The sequence below is a fragment of the Felis catus genome, chromosome C1 (assembly GCF_018350175.1).
Source record: "Felis catus isolate Fca126 chromosome C1, F.catus_Fca126_mat1.0, whole genome shotgun sequence".
Lineage (NCBI taxonomy): Eukaryota > Metazoa > Chordata > Mammalia > Carnivora > Felidae > Felis > Felis catus.
This window is the reverse complement of record NC_058375.1, coordinates 7,289,957-7,313,000: the sequence shown is the minus strand read 5'-3', so window position 1 is coordinate 7,313,000 and position 23,044 is coordinate 7,289,957. Positions and strand designations below refer to the sequence as shown.

The following is a 23,044-nucleotide window of genomic DNA, read 5'->3' as shown; positions in this document are numbered from 1 at the left end:
CGGGCATTCAGAAAAGGAGTACTAAGTAGCTGACCTCTAGTCTGTTGAGGAGGAAAGGGAATTGGCAAGTAGCACTTTAATTCCATCTCTTATAGCACAGACCTCTAGGGAGAATTAACCCGTCAGGCATTCATAGTTTAGTGGGACTGTCATCCCACTACAAAATTCTGGAGGCCTGCGACCTCAGTCTATTTTCGCTAGCCCCACACCACACCTGACCACTCCGCTTTGCCTGACGTTGGTTCGTACTGAAAATGCTGCAAGATTTAAAGTATGTCACTTATAAGGACTCCAAACAGTACTATAAAAATAAGCAGTATCTCTTTGCCAAAAATGTTCTATTTTCATTTCGGTCAATTAGACTAAATTAAGAAGGAGTAGCTAAATAAAGAAGCATAAGGAGAACTTCCATCTCTTCCGTTTGAAAATACCTCAGAATTCTAGCCACTTCTTTTCTATTTGCTGTCTTACAAATTCATCTCATCTGTTCTCACAAAGAAGTTCCTCAGTAATTACCTAAAAGGGTTTATGTTTATTTATATCAGTAACCTTTCTAAAAAGAAAAACTATCAAGTATGGGTGATAATAATCCCGTTTCTCTCCCCAGTGGAAGTAACAGTACATTTTAATTCACCCTAAATGATGCTTGTTACAGACAAACTAAAACTTACTTCTGATCTGTTAGTAATGGCATACATGCCAAGTACTAAACTGGGTTTTGACAAAATCATTCTAAAAAATTCATTTGCAAATTAATTGTGGCACAGAGCAGCGAGAGAAATATGCAGATAAATACTTTGTAAACTTTTCCTTTGGTTGATATGAATGTTAACAATGAGCAAACGGACAGGCCAAGTTGGAAAAGCCACTAAATTCTAACAGCTTTCATGGTTCTGGGACCCAGACTAGATATCTGAAGAGTATCTACACATGCATCATATCAAAGAACAGATTTTTAAATTTAAGGCAGCTTTTTCCAACAAGCAGAAAGAAACAGAAAAAAAAAAAGCATTACTTGTTACGAAGTAATTTTTGTGTAAGTAGAAAATAAACAAACCCATATGCTTAAAACACAGAATGAAATATTTCATGGCAGATACTGCCTGCTATCTCCAATGTTACTCATGTGATTCAGAACAAACTGTTAAGTGCTCCATTATTTATACAAAATAGTACTGAGAAATTTTAGAGTATTTGTACAGGGATATAAGGAAAAGTCTATTGTATTTCGATAAAAAGGATGCAAAGAGTATGTTTTCTAGATACAATTATAGTGTTTAACTTGATTCTACAGCCTTCACTTTATATATAACCAAAGAGTAGAAAAACATTTTTCTAACAATTTAAATAATCCATGACTTCTCATGATAGGAAATAAGATTACACAAAGAAATCTAAGGAACATGTCCTAATAGCTTCACAAAGGTAGCTATGTTTCAGAATGGTACCTGTAAAAAATATTTTTATTGCCCTTTCAAGAGGTTTATAGGTGACTTCTTCAAATGACAGTCCTACAGATCACTAGGAAAAGCATCATAAGACAACACAATGTAGACACTTCCTCAATTCCTTTCTTGTTCCTTTATTCTGCATTCCTTGTCCAAAGCACAGCATGTTCCCCAAATGAATTGTGGTGTGAAGTCTTATGATTCATGGTCACTCTAAACAGCAACTCTGAATTCCAGAGTCAGAAAGTGAGTAACAAAAAGGTTTTTTTCAAGGTTCCATTCCGTCTTATGTCTCCATACATCCTGCTGAGGATTTAAAATCACAATTGATTCTACAGCTAGTTCATTTCTAGCAAATCCCACCATACCTTGCTGGTGCAGTTATCCTACAGACGAAGCATTTAAAAGAAAGAATGAAAACACAGGATAAGCCTTCAAACAGAAAGTACTTTAAAGTCATAAATTGAGTATGACTTTTCAGAAACAAGCAAGAAAGCAGCGGATTCTTTTTACGGATTCAAATGACGTACTAAACTAGAGTACACAGTGACTAACTGGTACTTCCTCAGCTTTTCACCTAAAACATGAAGCCCCTTATACAAACTGTTTCAGATTTAGTGTCCTACTGTTAAAGAATAGGAAAGAGTAACACAACTTTTAAAAATGTATTATTGGCCCCCAAATCAATAGCATTCACCAAGGCAAATGCTCAAAATACTCCAAGAGGTACTACATCCTACTTAGAAAAGACTGTATAGGAAAAGGGTATGCAAAAAAAAAAAAAAAAACCACAAACAAACCCACAAAACAAACAAACAAACAAACAAAAACCTTAGTTTCGATGAGAGACTGAAGTAAGGCTCAAAAAAAGTAGTCAGACCTTAGGTCTTTGTAAAGAACCAGTTTCAGCCTAGCCTTTACAGATGTATTTACTTTCATTCTCGTTAATCTCTTTTATTCTCAGTAGAAAGTTAAAATGTACTATGCCTAGTATCTTATCTGAAAAGTTCTAAAAGGAGAAAGGCAAGATTACGTAAAAGGGCCAAAAAAGGTCAGTCTTTATAAACACATAAAATATCATCAAGTTCCTTTGCTGAACAGACAAATTTTCCCATACAATCGGGTATGTAATACTCACCACCTCTGCCAAGGCTGAAATGACTTTGCCCAGAGTTGTAAGAGACTTATTAATATTTGCTCCTTCCTGAAATCAATACCAAACATGAAGAATTATGATGCAGAATTTCTACGACTGCCACATCATATATAATACATAAGACACAATTAGGTCTTAATGCTAGCATTGTGTATTTATGACCACAAGTTCTAAAAACCTCTTGTAATCCTCTCCACTTAATGCCATGTCAGGACCACATGCCTAACTCACAGGCCTACGTAGCTGCGGGATACCCTGCCCCAAAAGCTTACAGATGCAGCCTTCTTCCCTCAACTCACCAACATGCAATTTCTGCTCTTGCTAATGAAGCATCTCTCTGGAGAGGCCCATGTTTGTTCTCACACTTGGATCTTCTGTGTCCCTGTCCTATTAGTGTCACTTACATCTAGTTTGTTCCTCAAAACACACTCCAGCTCTCACCTTGACCATCAAGCCCTCCTTAACTATTACATTATGTAACTTATCTTTCATTGGATTACAGATCAGACATCAGAAAAAGGTTTTGAGGGCCATGCGGTCTCTTTCACAACTTTTCAACCTTACCGTTGTAGACAACACATAAACAAAGAGACACAGCTGTGCCCCCATAAAATTTCATTTACAAAAACAGACAGTGGGCCAAATGTGACCTACTGGTCATAGTTTGCTGACCTATGTTATAGAACATTTATTGACTGGTACAATTGTTTGGTAAAATAAATACCTTTAATCGAGTCCCTTTGGCACCAGTGGAATCAGCTCGTTCACTTCCTGCTAGATCCACCAAGCTGATTTTACTGACCTGGTAAAGAACAAGACATTGGGGCAATTCAGAAGAAATAAGCAAGGTAGAACCAGAAAACATTAAGAGGCAGGAAATTAAAAATGAGGCATGAAGACTACAAATATTAGGGCTTTTTTACAGATGGCCCAAGACACAGAGCATGCACAAAAGTTCGTAGCAATTATCTTGGTTCCAAACAGGTAATTTTAGGATACACATATTTTATAATGGCATGGCATAAAAATATATAAAACCCATTAATCCATTAAACGGCGTATTAAATACGAAGCCTCCGGCAACTAGAACTCTCACACACTGCTGGTGGGATGTAAAATGATATAATCACTTTGGAAGACAGTTTAGCAGAGACATATACCTACCATAAGACTCAACCATTCCACTCCTAGGTATTTACCAAGAGAAACAAAAGCAAATATCTACACGAAGGCTTGTACGCACATGGTTACAGCATCTTCATTCAAACAATCAAAAACTAGAAACAATTTCGATGCCCACCAACAGATGAGTTAATGCACAAACTGTGATAGATCTTTATAACAGAATACTAGCCAGCAATGAAAAGGAGTGAACTACTGATGTAACAACAACACGAATGAATTTCAAAATTATGCTGAGTGAAAGAAGCGAGGCCAGAGAACAGTATATACTCTAAAACTCCACTTATATAAAATTCTGGAAAATGTCAGTTAATCTGTCATGACAAAAGGCAGATCAGAATTGCCCGAGTATCAGGGTGGAAGGAGTGGTACAGTAAGATTATAAAGCAGCATGAGGCAACTTTCCAGGGTAAAAGAAGTGGTTACTTGGATTATGACACTGGTTTTACAGGTGCATATACAGCAATCCAATTTTACTCTTTAAATAGGTGTGGTTCATTGTACTTCAACAATACCTCAGTAAAGTTGTAAAAAAAAACCAAACAAACAAAACATTCAGGAAAGTTAGACAAAAGTATCCAAAATGGATGATCAAAGAAGCTTTGGTTATGTTAACATCATTATTTTTGTAGATGTGACATCATGGAAAAACTACTTTCACACTGGATGTACTAAATCGCATTAATACTGTAACTAGCTAAGCCGTGTCAAGTTATTTGACCACCTATGTGAAGACCATGTTTTCTAAAATAATTTTCAGCTAAAAACAGACAAGTCACCAAGTAAAATGTGATTCTAGTTTTTAGTGATACCAATTAGCATAAAGTACTCAGTTAATAAGGCAAAGGATCTTTTTTTGTTGCCAGTATAATAAAATCTAACTTCAGCGGCACCTGGCTGGCTCAGTCAATTAAGTGTCTGACTTCAGTTTAGGTCATTATCCCTTGATTCGTGGGTTCGAGCGCCGTACTGGGCTCTGTGCTGACAGCTCAGAGCCTGGAGCCTGCTTCGGATTCTGTGTCTCCCTCTCTTTCTGCTTCTCCCCACTAGTGCATGCACATGCTCGCTCGCTCTCTCTCTCAAAAATAAACATTACGGGGCGCCTGAGTGGCTCAGTCGGTTAAGTGTCCGATGTCAGCTCAGGTCATGATCTTGCAGTCCTGTGAGTTCGAGCCCCGTGTCGGGCTCTGTGCTGACAGCTCAGAGCCTGGAGTCTGCTTCAGATTCTGTGTCTCCCTCTCTCTCTCTCTCTGCCCCTCCCCAGCTTGCACTCTGTCTCTCCCCCAAAAATAAACACTAGAAAACATATATTAAAAAAATGTCTTTTTAAATCTAACTTCAGGTTTAAAAAGCCAGCCACATGCTACTTAGGTATGTAGGCAGAGAAGAATTTAACATAAATCTACTACTAACAATAATAACAATAAAACCCACATTTATTGAGTGAATACACCGGGCTCTGAGCCAGGCTCTACGTGCACTAACCTGTACCAATATGTAATCATCTTAACAAACCTATGAGGTTCGGGAAACTAAGGTACAAAGAGGTTAAGTAACTTGCCCAAGGTAACAGTGCTGCAAAGTAGTAGAGGCAGGATCTAAGGCAAGCCATTTAATTCCAGAGTCTACTCTATTGAACGGTGTAGAAAACGAGACATTAACAAGCAAGGTATTTGAAAAACCTCAGGAATGCTGTGCAGTTATTTATTTTCCAAGGAAAAACACACCTTGTCTGCTTAACTGTTTGCTTAAATATTTAATCCCACACCACATTATCAGAGCTCAAGAAGAAAAAAAAATACACATACCAAACAAGCTAATAAAGTAATAAAGAGGTTCTAGTCAAGAAAAAAGGGAAGGATTTTCTCCCCACAGAACTGCTGAACTCTCTTGCACAAAGTAGTTTTTGAGACCCAAAGTCTTGAATTGTTTTTTCTTAACCCTACTTTCTATCTTGTGATTTCACTCAAAACCCATGCTCAAAATTGGTTCAGAGTAGGAACAGAAATGACAAGTAGAAGATATAAAATATTCTCCGTTGAGTAAAACAGCAACTTTCTGCCCTCCATAAGATGCAGAGGGTAGCAAGGACTCCTGAAGTTTCCCGTCCTACACAACTCAAGCCTAGACACTGAAGTTGTCCTACCTTCTCAGTGGAAAGGTTGGTCTCAGTATCATGTTTCTTCTGGGTGAAAACAATGGTAAACACAGCATGGGAACGGCTACTTGTTTCATTCATGTTGGTAGCTGCCACTGTCCTAAATAAACATAATGGTGACATATGACAGTAGAATTCTTAGATGAAAGTTAAAACGGACAGCAGGCTCCACATCATAAGCACAAACAGCAACAGCTTTAAACCTCTTCACAGATCGTGAGATTGTCACTTACACAAACTGTTCTCAATGCACCTTATTTGTGAGCCTATCAACCCACCCCCAACTCCAAAGGTACCACATCAGAATCATTTCTCATACTTCAGTTGTCCCTTTAGGAACCACCAAGGCATTTGTTTTTATTCTTTATTCCATACTCGATCACTACCATAAGCACATGATATCCAACATTTTACCACGACTTCATCAAAATCGAGGTACTAAAATTTAATCAAAGTTCTGATGCACTCCAGCACCTCACTGTTTTGGTGAGAAGAAAGATGCCCAATACGCTGAAGCCCTCACTTCTTTCTCCAGCACGGCCAAAGGATCAGAGGATCCACAATTAAAGCAACTTTCATGGCTATGTGATCTCAAGCCCTTAACTGGGAGCAAAGGACCCGAAAACGTACCAAACCCTCAGTCATGAGTCTATTTCTACCATACCTGGCTTTGTTCCCAGCATCCATGAGGTCAGCAATGTCTGTGTAGGAAGTGACTGCCAGCTTGGACAGATCCTCCACATATGGGCCAAGAAGCGGATGTTCACGCACACGCAAATGACCCTTGTTTTTTGGATTCAGCAGGTCTCGTACTCTTTCACAGTAAATTTCCATGTAGCTCACCTAGAAACAAACTATTAATTTGAACTGGAGGACTTGGAAAAAGAAATTCTATACATTAAAAAAACGTTTTATAGGGGCGCCTGGGTGTCTCAGTCAGTTGACCATCTGACTCTTGGTTTTGGCTCAGGTCATGATCTCACGGTTCGTGGTTTCTAGCCCCACGTCAGGCTCCGTGCTGGCAGCATGGAGCCTGCTTGGGATTCTCTCTCTCCCTCTTTCTCTGCCCCTCCCCTGACTTAAAATGTTTTTACTTTTATTTAAAAAAAATTTTTTTTGAATGTTTATCTATTTTTGAGAGAGACAGAGACAGAGCATGAGCAGCAGAGGGGCAGAGAGAGAGGGAGACATAGAATCCGAAGCAGGCTCAAGGCTCTGAGCTGTCAGCACAGAGCCCGACGTGGAGCTCCAACTCACAGGCCATGAGATCATGACCTGAGCCAAAGTCAGATGCTCAACCGACTGAGCCACCCAGGCTCCCCTAAAATGTTTTTTTAATGCTGTATAACATTGATTAAAAGGTCTACAATTAGGGGCACCTGGCTGACTCAGTTAGTAGAGTGCGTGACTCTTGATCTCGCGTCATGAGTTCAAGTCCCATGTTGGGTGTAGAGATTACTTAAAAAAAAACTCGTACGATGAGAGATCAGCAATCTTTACAAAGAAAAATACTGTAGGTCCAGTCCCTTTGATTCTACTAATGGCATGCACAGACATCACTAACTTAGAACCAGCCTTCCCACAGTCTCAGGAAAGAAAAGGAGGTAAACATTATCTCAGCAGTCAGTAGCTGCTACTTGTCTAAAGCAGAAAAAAAATACTATTTTTAGTAACAACTTACCAGTTACTAATACACTTTTTAAAATGTATCTTGTTGTCAATAATTGAGGATTACAGTGAGGTTATTCTAAAAGCTTGGAAATAAAAACTCTATTAGTGTTAAAACCAAGAAACAATATTCCAGAGGAGGGAAGACTAAAAGAGACCAGCAACTCTACTACTGTAAGACTGACCACACGGTGACTGATTACGGACAAGCAATCCACCTACCACAAGGAGCGAGGACGGGTCAGCATAGAGCCTGGCTGCAGGCAGGACCTGCCCAAGACTCACGAGGGAAGAGGAAGCGTCAGCTAACACACTGCTGGAACTCTTGTCGTACCAGCAGGACCGTTCTCATCCTGGAGGTGGACATGGCAGACTAGCCTTTCTCCACCTGAGGCAACTCAATGTAGGAGTCGTCTAGTCAACTCCTCCCTCTCGAATTCCACGGTCACTAAAGAACGTAAAGGGTTCCAACAGAAGCGTGTCCACAAGAAGATAATACGCCAGTCTTGCTAATGTGGGTGTTCCGGTCTAAGTAAGAGTTTTTCCTCACGGGAAAGTAACAAACAAAAATGGTGGTTTTGTAACATAAGCTAAATGAGCTTCATTCAAGAGTCTGGCTTTAAAGGATGCTTCTGCTCCTGATCTCTATATAAGACCAGACTTGAAAACAAATAATGTAGGCTCTGGACTGGGGTAAATTCACCACAGTAAGCCTCATTACAATCTTCCCGAGGAATGAGAAGCTTGTGCAGCACTAAGCTACTCAAGCATACCATCAAACTTCAACATTTTTCAACTTTAAATATTCTATAGGCACATTTTCAGAGAATCTGAAATAGAAGCTTATCTCCATTTCTATTGCTTTTCTCTTTCATTCCATCTCAGAGCTGACTGTATATTTTTACGATAATCTAAAATCAACTTTTTAAATATTGAGAACCCTCGAAGTAACTGATCCACTCTGACAGTAAAACAACAGGACGACAAATACTCCTTCTTAAAAGCATCTCGTCTTAGAAAGTGAAATGGTAATCATTCTCGTGTGCTTAAACTTGTCCATACACTCCAGAATCCCAGGTAGCTATTATATCTTCTTAGAAAACTTGTCTCTTTCCCCACAGGTATGGGACTAAGAGGACCCAAGTAACCGAAGTGAAAGCTGTCATGCTCCGTTACCTACTCTCTAATATGCAAGTCCACCTAAAGTCATCACTATTTCTTCTCTCTTTGAGCTACTAACCATTACAGACCCCACTTGGCAAATTCAATTCACTGCATTATCTTCCAGGCACTTTCTAAGGCACTTGGCAAATATCAGTAAATGAAACACACAAGAATTCCTGTCCCGGTGAGCTTACGACTCTAAATGAAAATAAACAAAAGGCAGATAAATAGAGAGACAGGATTACAAGTAGGTTAGAATATGATGAGTATTATGGGGGGAAGAAACAACCAGGGCAAGAGGGATCAGGAGTGCAGGGGTGGAGGGCAAGCCGCAGGGCTAAACAAGGCGGTCAAAGTAAGCTTTGTTGAGAGGGTAAGATTTGAAAAAAGACCCGAAGGAGTTACAACGCTTAGACAAAAAGATATCCAAGAGAAGAAAATTTCAGGCTAAAAAAAAGAGAAAAGAAAGTAAAAAGCCCTGAGGTAGGAAAGTTCCTGTGTATTCCAGAAACAGCAAAAAAAAAAAAAAAAAAAGCCAGTGTGGCCAGAGCAGAGCAAATACAAGAGAGAAAGGAGAAGAGGCAGAGGTCCCACAAACATAAGGAACCAGAGCATCAACCAGGGATCTACACCACACCCCAAGTAAGCCTGTGAACTCCAATACGAAAGGAAATGGCATCTTCTTTTATGATCTATCTATAAGCTCAAAAAAGTCTGTCACATTCTGTCACCCCCTCTATCCTTTGAATAATGTAAACTATGTGATTATTTTAGTAAGAATAAAAATCTACTGAATTTTCATTTGTCATACATTTAGTATTCAAAAAAATAACAGTTATAGGATGAGACAAGCTATTTAGAGAATTCATTTTTACAAAAAATTTTTTCAGAGCAGCACATTCCCCTTTTGGCATAGGATATTCACAAAGCAGAATTCTTTAAAACTTATAAATTAATGCCACGCTGTAAAGAAGAAACCCAAGCCAGCTAAGTGGGTCAGCTAGGAATTGTGTAAGTCCTATAGAAAATCACAACACACAGATAAAAAAAAGTAGTTTGCTTAAAAACGGCTTCATGTCTCACAACAGGCTCATGTTAATGGAAGCCTTTAATCATTTGTTTCTATGAAACTGACTACCAAAAATGGGGGTAATGAGAGCTTCATAAAGCACATATAAATGAGTGGAAATGTTCATCAAATAAATTAATGTATAGAATGCAATTCTATAGACCTGTTCTTCAAAGAGCTGGAGTATTCACTGGATGGAGAGTAACTTTCTAAGCTTATAAGCAATTATGAAGAAGGGAGGGGCGAAGAGATCTGATTATAAATATTTTAAAAACCAATGCCTATCAGAAATCATTATTGATAATATTAAAGGGGGAAAGAATTCACACAAATGAATATCAAGATAAACACTGCAATCCAAAATGTAAACAGGCATGTGCATAATTTACCAGGATGTTCAACTACACTAATAATCAAAAGAATTCTACTTTAAGCAAGAAATTGTGCCTTTTTCAAATTGGCAGAGTAAAAAACGAAAACACTAAATGTTGGCAAGGACACAATGGGTGCTTACACCCTCCTGATAGGACTGGAAATTGATACAGCATTTCCTTCTAAAAAGCCACTTGGCAGTTCAAACGTATTGTCTGACAAGCAGCTACATAAAGGAAATAGCTAAAAATAAAGCTTATGAACAAGCTTACGATGTATGAACAAGGATTTAATTGTGACACTATTCGTTATGACCCAAACTTAGAAATAGCCTACGAGTACATAACTGGGGGAATCGTTAAGTGATCTAGCTCAGTCATAATATGGGGCCTTTGCAAAGTAACACTGGAGGGAATGGAGTCCGGCGGCCTCTTGCTTTAACCCACAGTTGTACTCACCTCTACAGAGTAAGACATTTCTTCATTACAGTTGTCGTTGATTTTCTCGAACAGTTCTTCACACAACTACAGAAGCAGGAGAGGCGGGAACAACATAGATGAGAGAGGTACAAAGTTACTCATGAGTGCTAAACGAATTAGCAAGATCCCTTTTCTCTTAAAGTATGAATAGCAACAATATCAAAGGTGAATGCTTTGAATGGAATAAAAGGAGAGTTCGGAGTATGGTCTCCTCCAATCTCATCTCTGTTCTCCCTCAATGACAGCATCTCAAAAATGTTTCCTTAGAAAGAAAGCCACATTTAGGGAAGAGGAGGAGCTCTCCAGCGTTAGGTCCCTGGCACATTTAGTTCATGTGAATTCAATTCTTCACACTATCCTCGAGTACCTGTGACTCTGCTATTAGCATTATTAATAGCAGTCACTGCTATTAAACTACACTTTGCACGCATTTTATTTATCATGCTGTATACATTACACATTGTCAGTTACCATATACGTTATAAATTCATACAAATATATGTATAAGAAGAGAATGTATGCTATTTAGACGGAGTCAATGAAGGTATTTAAGAATAATTTTGACTGTATAGGGGTGCCTGGCTGGCTCAGTTGGTGGAGTATGTGACTCCTAATCTCAGGGTTGTTAAGTTCGAGCCCCACACTCAATGCAGAGTACTTAAAAATAAAATCTTTTTAAAAAAAGAATAATTTTAACTGTATAAACATTTCCCCTTTACCTCTGTCTTAAGATTCCAAACCCTTTATGAGAAGATACTCCACTACATGGTGACATTTCTAATAGAAAACATTAATTTTTCTAGATCAGGAAAATCATAAAATTTCACTCTCCCCATCCTTTGAATTTACTCAAAATATGTGATACTTTAATAGGAGTACTTAATAAAATTTTATTGAATTTTCATTTGCTATACATTTTTTTTGGGGGGGGGACAGAGAGAAACAGAGCATGAACTGGGGAGGGGCAGAGAGAGAGGGAGACACAGAATCGGAAACAGGCTCCAGGCTCCGAGCCATCAGCCCAGAGCCTGACGCGGGGCTTGAACTCACGGACCGCGAGATCGTGACCTGGCTGAAGTCGGACGCTTAACCGACTGCGCCACCCAGGCGCCCCACTATACATTTTTTTAAATGATTACTATTTTTGAGAGAGAGAGGGCACACATATGGGGTAGTAAGGGTGGGGTAGACAGGGAGGGAGGAAGGGAGGGAGGGAGGGAGAGAGAGAGAGAGAGAGAGAAGGAGAATCTTAAAGAGGCTCCACACTTAGCAAGGAGCCCCATGCGGGGCTCAATCTCAGGACCCTGAGATCATGACCCAAGATGAAATCGAGAGTCAGAGACTCAACCAACTGAGCCACCCAGGCGCCCATTTGCTATACATTTAATGTCAAGGCAATCAATATACATTTGGAAAATGAACTATATGTTTGTGATTCTCTAGAAGTCAAAATACAACTTAAAATTTACTGTGGGGAGCACCTGTGTGGCTCAGTTGGTTAAGCATCTGACTACGGCTCAGATCATAATCTCACGGGAAAAAAAAAAAAAAAATCTCATGGTGTGTGAGTTCGGGCCCCAAATAGGGCTCTGCACTGTCAGCCGGGAGACTGCTTTGGATCCTCTGTCTCCCTGTCTTCCTGCCCCTCCCCGCCCCACACACATGTTCTCTCTCTCAAAACTAAACATTGGGGCGCCTGGGTGGCGCAGTCGGTTAAGCGTCCGACTTCAGCCAGGTCATGATCTCGCGGTCTGTGAGTTTGAGCCCCGCGTCAGGCTCTGGGCTGATGGCTCGGAGCCTGGAGCCTGTTTCCGATTCTGTGTCTCCCTCTCTCTCTGCCGCTCCCCCGTTCATGCTCTGTCTCTCTCTGTCCCAAAAATAAATAAAAAAACGTTGGAAAAAAAAATTAAAAAAAAAAAAACTAAACATTAAAATTTTTTTTAAAGAATTACATTTATTACAGGGGTGTCTGGGTGGCTCAGTTAAGCACCTGACTCTTGATTTCAGCTAGGGTCACAATCTCATGGTTGTAAGACTAAGCCCCACATCCAGCTCTGTGCTAAGTGTGGAGCCTGCTTGGGATTCTCTTTCCCTCTCTGCCCCTCCCCCGTAAGTGTGAATGCACACGAGTGAGAGCACACTTTCTCTGTCAAAATGAATATTAAAAAAAATAAAAAATAATAAAATGTATTAAAAATGGCAGTTTCTAAATGATAATCCTGTTTTAAAAAATTAATGCTTTTAGGGGCGCCTGGGTGGCGCAGTCGGTTAAGTGTCCGACTTCAGCCAGGTCATGATCTCGCGGTCTGGGAGTTTGAGCCCCGCGTCGGGCTCTGGGCTGATGGCTCAGAGCCTGGAGCCTGTTTCCGATTCTGTGTCTCCCTCTCTCTCTGCCCCTCCCCTGTTCATGCTCTGTCTCTCTCTGTCCCAAAAAATAAAAATAAACGTTGAAAAAAAAAATTAATGCTTTTGCATTAAAATAAAATATTCCAAAATTCTGCCAAAAAAGGGATATATATGTAATTATACAAAAATTCCAATAGCAAACAAATTAAGGTTAAAGGAGAGGGAAGGAGAAACTAAGTGTGATGATGGGATAAACAGGACTGTCTACTGTAACTTGCTATAATCTACAAAAAGATATTTTATTGCTAAGGAAGTATCACATTGTAGAAAAAGCAAAGCCCGCCTTTGAATTCTGGCTCTGCCACTTCCCTGGGCAAGTGATGTGACCTCCCTATGCCTCAGTTTCCTCGTCTTTAAAATGAGGAAAAAAACTCAGAGGAAGACAAAAATCATATGACTTCACTCACATGAGGACTTTAAGAGACAAAACAGATGAACATAAGGGAAGGGAAACAAAAATAATATAGAAACAGGGAGGGGGACAAAACAAAAGAGACTCATAAATATGGAGAACAAACGGAGGGTTGCCGGAGGGGTTGTGGGAGGGGAGATGGGCTAAATGGGTCAGGGGCATTAAGGAATCTACTGAAATCATCGCTTCACTATATACTAACTAATTTGGATGTAAATTTTAAAAAATAAAAAATAAAGTTAAATCACAAAAAAATAAAATAAAATGAGGAAAATAAAATAAAGTAAGGGCGCCTGGGTGGTTCAGTTGGTTAAGCATCTGACTTCCGCTCAGGTCGTGATCTCACAGTTTGTGAGTTCGAGCCCAGCATCGTCGTGTTCCAGCCCCGCTTCGGGTGAGCACAAGCCCTACTTCAGGTGTGCTTGAGCCCCACATTGGGTGAACATGAGCTCGTCCCCTCCCCTCTCTTTCTCTCCCCCCCCCACCCACCCTTCGTTGGATTTTCTCTCTCTCTCTCTCTCTCAGTCTCTCGCTCACTCGCATCCCCTCTCTCTCTCAAAAAAAAAAAAAAAGAAAGAAAAATGCAATTAGGAAAATGAAATTAAATGAAAGAAGAGGAGAAGAGGAAAGGAAAGGAAAGGAAAGGAAAGGAAAGGAAAGGAAAGGAAAGGAAAGGAAAGGAAAGGAAAGGAAAGGAAAGGAAAGGAGGAAAGAGAAGAGAAGAGAAAAATGAAAAAAGAAACAACAACATCTACCTCTTAGGGTCAAGTGAGGAGGATTAGATAAGCTAATGTCTGTGAAACACTTGGACCAGTACTTGGCACATGGTGAGTGCTACCTAATGTCTTCTCCAATTAGTACTGTAATTGCTATTCCTGTATATAAAGAAGGACAATTCCCAAGTATGTCTTCATATTGACATGTATTTTTCACAGAAAAAAATATGCTAGTATGTTCAATTTTTTCTGAAAAATTCTTGACGTTTACTGATAGTGAAGCATTTCAATTATACAGCTGAATTTAAAATTATGCTCCAAGAATCCATTAGAAAAAGTAGCTACTGCTCTCTTATATTTTGTTCTCAGAATACAGAGATGAGTCACACTAGGCCTGTATTTTAAAAAACACTTTAAAATTAATTCCAAATGTCACCAATAAATGCAAACCAACCATATTTTTCTTATTACCAAAAGAAGTTCCTTCTAAATACCTGGGTTACAACTCTTCTCCATTCCGAACAATACAAGGCCAAAGACACTGCTCTTAAGAATTCCCAGACCATTCAAGCTTAAAGTGTTAGCATTAAATTCATAAGATAAAAGGAAAATATCTCTGAGAAGGCAATCAAAAAACAAAAATAATCTCATGCTTACGAGGTGATCTATATATGGGACTTGGGGGCGGGGGAATCAGACCAGCAACAACACTGGTGTCCCCAGGACTCAGAACAGAGCATGGCACATACTACCACTTTTTTTTTAAGAAGCTGGTAACACGGGTCAGGAGATACAATAACCAGACGTGGGGGTACAGCAAAATCTTTACAGAACGTCAACTTCCCCGCCTTTAAAGACGGACATGTATACACATCAGTCTTTTTCCACCAGACTGTTAGTTACTTTGAGAGAAGGGACCAGTGATTTATTTTTGTGCCTCACATACAATAGTCCCTGAATAAGTGTCTGCTAAGTAAAAATAACTATTATAGCAACTGAAGACTAAGAGTAATAATAAACAGAGGTCTTTTGTCATTTTTTGCTTCTTTACCTGTGGAATGATGCCAGCCTGGCTTTCTTCTTGTTTACCCATCATTGTATAAGATTTCCCAGCACCAGTCTGCCCGTAGGCAAAAATACAGACGTTATAGCCCTCAAAGGCATGTAAGAGCATTTCCTTTCCAATGTCATTGTACACGCGGTTTTGAGATGCAAAACAGGGATCTTCAGGCTGAAAGATTAAAAGGAGAAATCAATGGCATTTTATTTGTATACTTTCCTATGTTTATTTGATTACTTCTATAATAAATCAAAAGTGTCTGGAATCTCAACAGTCACCTAAAATGTATTATAAAATTTCTTAGTTCCTCCAACACACAGTTTATTTTTCTCTTATTAAGCACACACACAACCACAGTCATCCAGGTCACAGCCACACGTAAAAATATCTACATGAAATTACCTCACTTGATTACATTTCACTTTCCATAATCTTAAAAGTATTACTCTTCCATTCATAGAAGCTGCAAGAACATTTTCTTAAATGGAAAATGGGACTGAAAGATCAAAGGTCAAGTCCATATATAGAAATACTCCTCTGCACTCACTCCAGGTGGTGTGGCTATTTCTCAATAAACCCAGCTCCCAGTGACAAGCATCGACCCCCCTTCACAGGCCCCCTCCCTTGGCCAGCAGGCTTTGTCAGGAGTTTGAAACCTTTCCTACTCCAACACAAAACAGAAGAGGAAAACCAAAAAAAAAAAAACCAGGAAAAACATGTAATGAAGAGTTGCAGAAGCAAGCTCTAGTTGAGGAACAATCCCCAGGAGCCTGCAAGACTGGGGGTCCTTTACCACGTAAGGGCACTGCAAAGGGCCCCGCTCTCTCCGTTTCCTGGGTGTCGGGCATCTTTGCTTTCCCTGTGGACCTTCGAGCGCTTTCACAACTGCTCCCGGCCTGCCCCGCTCTATTGCGCCGCACCCCGAGTATACGCACCGAGGTGTGCGACCAGTAGGAGTAGTCGAAACTGAAGGACTTTGGAGCTTCCTTTGGGTTCTTTGGGTTAATAATACCTAGAGAATGAAAATGATTTGATTTGATAAGTCACTCAGTTACATTTTCTTTAGTTCAACATGATGTTATGTTGTAAATTCAAAACACCCAAATCAGGAAATTCATACTACTGAATCCGAACACTGAAATGTAAAAATTTTTTAACAAATCACATCTTTAATAGGTAGGATCTGTCCACAGAACTTAAAAGAATCAGACCAACAACATTCACCGGGTGCCACCAGGATTTAGAACACAGCCTGGCATACAGTAGGTGCTCAGGAAATATTCAAAATTTGGAAATGGGCCACATTACTATTTCAAGGTACTTCATAAAGCTTAAAATATTTCAATACATCAGAAATAAAAATTAGAAAATTATTGAATTGATCCAACTACTACCTGAAATAAACTCTTTTTAAAGATCTTATTATTACTTTAGAAAAGCATTTGATAATGAAAGACAGTCTTTTTGCTGAAATCCACAGTTGATAATCAAGTATACGTGTACATGTGTGTATTATGTATGTATACAGTAGAACCACACACCACAAATCTTCTGTAGAATGTTACAGAAAGCAAAATTACTTCTTGACTGCAAAGCACGAAGCCTTACTGCCGACAGTGAAAATATTTCTCGAGTGATTAATCCAGTCACACTCTACTTTGGGGACTGACTGAATGCTGAAGTTTCGCCTCTCTTCCTTTCTCTTACATACAAAGCTTCAGCGTCTCATATTTCACATGGAATAGAATCTTTATAACATGTGGTCACGAAATCTCCTCAAAGACCAGACATCTTAACCAATCTGCTTCTCTGGAAGGTATGGCCACATCCCAGGCTATCAGTGAGATCAGGATTAAAAATAAATCTGTCCAGGGCAGCTGCTGCTCAGGACATAAATAGCAACAGTTGCTACGGTGCTTAGTTCTCTCTCGCGCTGGATTCCACTGGGTATGGCCACACAACTTATGTTCAAACCTCAAATGCTGACGGAGTATTAATAAGGCTCACACTGCACATAATCATGTGACAAGCAGACATAGTTCTAGAAAGAACATCTCCCCACACACAAATGGCAACCTAAGCAAAGAAGTGTGCTTCTAACCAAAAGGCACTAGGGACAAGATTTAAATAATAGCCAACACTCATGGAGCACTTACTCTAAGCTCTAAGACCTTTCTGTGTACTAACCTATTTCATCCTCCCAGCCACCAAAGCACATAGAGGTTTCATTACTGCCACCGTATAGATAGAGACACTATCACAAAGAGGTTAAATAACTTACCCAAGGCTATATATAGAGCTAGCTAGTGGCAATCCAGGATGTGGACTTGGAGAGTTTAACTCCAGAGCCCACACTCTTAGCCAAGCACCGGTCATCTAAAGGCTATTCCCTACATGTATCAACTGTCAAGGTAGACACAGGCATTTTTATGCGTACGCATACTTCATGTGCGCGTGTATGCGTATGCACATAATCACCCCCCCAAATTACATCACAGACATTGCTCAAAACTCTCCTTACCCGTTTAAAACCAGGAATTATGAGGATTACAGTTCCTAAAAGATGAAAGACTACACACAAACGCTACCAAGAAAACGGAAATCAGTGTCATGTGAACCAGATTCAGGTTTCAGGGGCTCAGCAATAAAGACAATGACGAGACACAGGATATGACCTCTGAAGCAGTCTTCACCACTCAAAAACATGGTTAAAATAAACACTTTGTAACCTATAGGAAATGTGCTGTCATAAAACTTCATTAAAAAAATTTTTTTTTAAATGTTTATTTGAGAGAGAGAGAGACCAAAAGCAAGTGGCGGAGGGGCAGAGAGAGAGAGAGAGAGAGAGAGAGAGAGAGAGAGGGCAACACAAAATCCGAAGCAGGTTCCAGGCTCTGAACTGTCAGCACAGAGCCAGAAACGGGGCTCGAACCCACAAACCGTGAGATCATGACCTGAGCCGAAGCCTGACGCTTAACTGACTGAGCCACCCAGGCACCCCCGTCATAAAACCTTTTAAGCCATACTTCAGTCTTTTAGCTACTCATTGGTGGTACTGATTCTGCCAAGAACACTTAAGGGCTGGTTTTCAATCCTACCTCTTTGTTCTCTTTTTCCTAGTAAAGAAAAAGAAATAGTACACCAGTGAGTAACTTCCTTGATTCACTTGAAATCCTTTTCCTCAAGATTCCCTTCTTCCGGATCTTTGAAACTCCTGAAACTAATAGTTTCCTAACTTACAGATTTGAAACCATGCTGCCTTTTAAGTAACTGCTTGTATGCAGACAAAACCCTTTTTAATAAGGGTTTTTAATAAGTAAATCAAAATATAATTTTAAAGGGCTATTTGCATTACAGTTATGTTAAGCAAGATGAAATTATCCACAATATTTTTTAAAATATTTAATTCCTAAATGAAAGATATTTACAGAAGACACTTCAGAACAACGTAAAACTCAATGCTGTTGTTACCTGTTTGAGAGGGCGGTGTAAGCAGAGAGCCCCAGAAGGCATGGATAATTTCTATGTTAACTGGGTAGTAGTTAAAGGATAGTTTGTTTTATATTATTCTTTTTTTTTTTTAGAAAATACATTTTTATTTTTATTTTATTTTATTTTTCAATATATGAAATTTATTGTCAAATTGGTTTCCATACAACACCCAGTGCTCATCCCAAAAGGTGCCCTCCTCAATACCCATCACCCACCCTCCCCTCCATCAACCCTCAGTTTGTTTCCAGTTTTTAAGAGTCTCTTATGCTTTGGCTCTCTCCCACTCTAACCTCTTTTTTTTTTTCCTTCCCCTCCTCCATTGGTTTCTGTTAAGTTTCTCAGGATCCACATAAGAGTGAAAACATATGGTATCTGTCTTTCTCTGTATGGCTTATTTCACTTAGCATCACACTCTCCAGTTCCATCCACGTTGCTACAAAGGGCCATATTTTGTTCTTTCTCATTGCCATGTAGTACTCCATTGTGTATATAAACCACAATTTCTTTCCCATTCATCAGTTGATGGACATTTAGGCTCTTTCCATAATTTGGCTATTGTTGAGAGTGCTGCTACAAACAATGGGTGTTTTATATTATTCTTATATTTATATATGCTTTGTACCGTCTTGAATATAGGAAGTGTTCCTAATAAAAAATTTTGGAACTCCCAACTCTACAAATGAAAAGAAAAAACTGTTATAAAGATAAAATATCAGAGGGCACCTGGGTGGCTCAGTCAGTTAAGCATCCGACTTCAGCTCAGGTCATGATCTTGCAGTTGGTGAGTTCAAGCTCCACGTCAGGCTCTGTGCTGACAGCTCAGAGCCTGGAGCCTGCTTCCGATTCTGTGTCTCCCTCTCTTTCTGGTGTGTCCCCCACCCCCGCCACTCATGCTCTGTCTTTCTCAAAAATAAACATTAAAAAAAAAGATAAAATATCGGGGGGCATGTGGGTGGCTCAGTCAGTTAAACATCCAACTTCAGCTCAGGTCATGATCTCACAGTTCGTGAGTTTGAGCCCAACGTCAGGCTCTCTTCTCTGCTGTCAGCGCAGAGCCCGCTTCAGACCCTCTGCCCCCCACCTCTGTCCCTCCCTTCCTCTCAAAAATAAATAAACATTAAAAAAAAAAAACAGACTTCAAAAATTATTTAAAAAAAGAAACTACTTGGGTACCTGGGTGGCTCAGTCACTTAAGCACTGGACTCTTGATTTCCATTCAGGTCATGATCTCACAGCTCATAAGAAGACTGAGCCCCGAGCTGAACTCTGTGCTGACAGCAGGGAGCCTACTTGGGATTCTCTCTCCCTCTCTCTCCACACCTCCCCCACTCACGCTCTCTCATGCTCTCTATCTCTCAGAATAAACTTAAAAAACATTTTTTTAAGTTTTTTTTTAAAAAAGATAAAGTATCAATGACAGCACTTGACCTCATCAGAGGTCCATGAACTCCACCATTACTTTCACAATGAACTAATAATATGTTCTCAATGTGCCAAAGGTTTTTTTCTTTCTGAATTAGTAACAGTTGAGATCTAACTTACTTCCTTTAACCCAATTAAGAAACAGGATGTTTCAACATTAATAAAAGCGGGGGAGGGATAACACAGTACATATAATGGAAAGGGAATGGGATTTGGATCAAAAGACGGTTTAGAATATGTTAATATTCTAAATACATGACAGACCCTTAATATTTAGAATTTTTTGTCACCTTGGGTATTGCTGCACTTTTGAGTCCTCACTAAAACTGAGATCATACCTAGTTCATAGGATTAAATGAGTAAAGCAATATACAAATGCTAATTTTGAAAAACAGGTATTTTATCTTGTTTTTCACTTGGTGTTTTAGTGGATACAGTCCATAGTCCTTACACCAAAGTTAGGAAAGTTCATTCACTAATTGATAAAATAAGCTAAAGCAGAACATAAGAATTCTATTTCTCGCCAAGAATCAAAACTACGTTGGGGTTCTTTACCTGTGCCACCAAATCTCAGGTGTTCCTACCACATTATAAATCCCCTTCAATATATGGACTGCGTCTTGTGGATCCTCTGCACCAAACACACATTCAGATGCATGTCCCTCCATTTGTCATGTATAATTTTAATTTCATTAAAGCCCATACCATTTTTAGAAGCATAAAAAGAAAAAGAAGAATAGTACACACCTGTGCAGATTACACATAAAGTATCAGTTCATTTTATCAACTTTCACAGAAAAAACACAGAATTGTATTACCAAAAGATTAGGCACTATTTAACACAGTGTAAGAATGGAATAAGAATAATTAATAATTAATTAATGCTATCAATAGTAATTCATAATATCTTCAACATATAAATTATTTTCACTGCTGACCCGAGTCATGGGTCAGCCAAAGATGGCTGCGTTCAGGCTAGTTGAGCAAAGGTTGGAGTGAACCCCAGCATGCAGAGGAGGGTTGTGAGCAGAGCATAAGGCCCAAGATGAAAAATCGTGAACCAGATGATAACTGTCAAGGAAGATTTAATTTTCAATATCATAACCAGAAAAATTAACCACCTCCCAGAAGCAGAAAGGAATCTATTTGAACATGGATCAGTTTTTATCGGACTTAATGCTGCTCTCTGTGGTCTAATAGCAAATAGTCTTTCTCGACGCATCTTAAACGTGACACAGGCTCGTATAGCTGCTGGCTTACCAATGGCGGTGATCCCATTTTTGACTGCGCATGCATCTTACAAAGGTTTTGCAAATCTACCTTTGAATACAGGTGATTTGAATTGTGAAACCTGTACCATAACACGGGGTGGACTGGTTGGTCTTGTTTTTGGTGGTCTGCACCCTGTTTTCTTGGCTATACCTGTGAATGGTGGCCTAGCAGCCAGGTATGAGTCAGCCCTGCTACCAGAAAAAGGAAACAACTTACTGGACTAGAATTTCTAAGCTCGTCTTTAGAAAGATATTATTTCCCATTTTGTTCCAGACCATGTTTGCAGCATACCTTGGATCTAGACAATATAAGTTAGTTATAAAGGCTCTTCAGTTACCTGAACCTGGCCTAGAAATTCAGTGATTGTTAAACAACTTTGTACACAAAAATAAAACTGTAATGTATGAATAAATGTCTAGTGTATAAATAAAATAAATAAGTAAATAAAAATAAACTATTTTCACCAATGTAAACACTGCTACAAACACAGCATGCCTGCCAGGGTCACAGGTCAACAGTGTGCAGGCTTCGTTTAGGATAAATCATCTTTTTTTTTTTTTTTTTTTTTACAAGAAATATCCCAGGAATATTTTGAGGGCTAGAGTCAGAACGTAACTCTTTTAAATGCTGTACACCTCATATTGTTTTATTTTCTATAAAATCACCTTTCATGCCACTTTTCAAGGCCCCTTTTAAGCAACTTCCACACCTCAGGCCTCCCCTCCTATGAAGACTTCTCCGGACACACAGTATACTCCAGACCTGGACCTACCTCCACAAGCAACTTTTCACAAATGACCTCAAGAAGCATCTCCGGGCGCCTGAGTGGCTCAGTCGGTTGAGCATCCAACTTCAGCTCAGGTCATGATCTCGCTAATCATGGGTTCCAGCCCTGCATCAGGCTCTGTGCTGACAGCTCAGAACCTGGAGCCTGCTTTGGATTCTGTGTCTCCCTCTCTCTGCTCCTCCCCCACTCAGGCTCTGTCTCTGTCTCTCTCTCAAAAATAAAGAAACATTAAAAAAAAAAAAAAAAAAAGAATCATCTCCAACTTTCTTCTCTTAACACCCTACATCTGATCTATCCTGTCAGCTCTACTTTCAAAATGAATCCAGAATCCCATGGCTTCTCCAGCACCACCGTTACCACCCTGGTCCAAACTACTGCCTCCTTCACCAGAAGACAGCAGTAATTCCTAACAAGGCTCCCGGCTTCCCCTCCCCCCTCCCCGCGAGCCCCTGGAGAGTCTTATCCCCACACTGCAAATGGTGGTCCTTTTCTCAGACTAACCCAGATCACATCCACGACACGCCCCTGGTGAGCATTCCGGTGGGGTCGCAGCATACACTGAACAAAACTCGACTCTCCCTCTGAGCTCCTGTCCAGCTACTGGAGTGATTCACCCCCTACTCCAGCCCCACTGCCCTTCTTACTGAAGATATACCCTCACTTCAGGGCCTCTGAACTTTGGCTCTACCAGGAGTGCCACTCGCCCAGGTGTGTGAACAGCCCACCCCCTAACTTCGTACAGGTCTCTGCTCACATGGCATATCAGATGGCCCTTTTCTGG

At 39.8% G+C, this 23,044-nt stretch overlaps 1 protein-coding gene and 1 pseudogene across 30 annotated transcripts in view; one reads left to right on the top strand and one right to left on the bottom strand.

Moving 5' to 3' along the window:
* The window catches only part of KIF1B (kinesin family member 1B), a 145,780-nt gene that overhangs the window by 90,069 nt on the left and 32,667 nt on the right, over positions 1-23,044 (bottom strand). For 25 of the 30 annotated variants that reach the window (XM_023258093.2, XM_023258095.2, XM_023258096.2 and 22 more), the window contains exons 3-10: positions 16,226-16,302; positions 15,282-15,461; positions 10,676-10,741; positions 6,609-6,787; positions 5,933-6,044; positions 3,329-3,406; positions 2,587-2,652; positions 1,817-1,834 (exon numbers count right to left, since the gene is read on the bottom strand). In XM_023258093.2, the coding sequence (XP_023113861.1) occupies positions 1,817-1,834; positions 2,587-2,652; positions 3,329-3,406; positions 5,933-6,044; positions 6,609-6,787; positions 10,676-10,741; positions 15,282-15,461; positions 16,226-16,302 (776 nt within the window). The remainder of the gene's footprint in view (positions 1-1,816; positions 1,835-2,586; positions 2,653-3,328; positions 3,407-5,932; positions 6,045-6,608; positions 6,788-10,675; positions 10,742-15,281; positions 15,462-16,225; positions 16,303-23,044) is intronic. The other 5 variants (XM_023258115.2, XM_023258094.2, XM_045035065.1 and 2 more) reach the window with 1 other exon arrangement.
* LOC102900179 lies at positions 21,250-21,884 on the top strand (annotated as a pseudogene).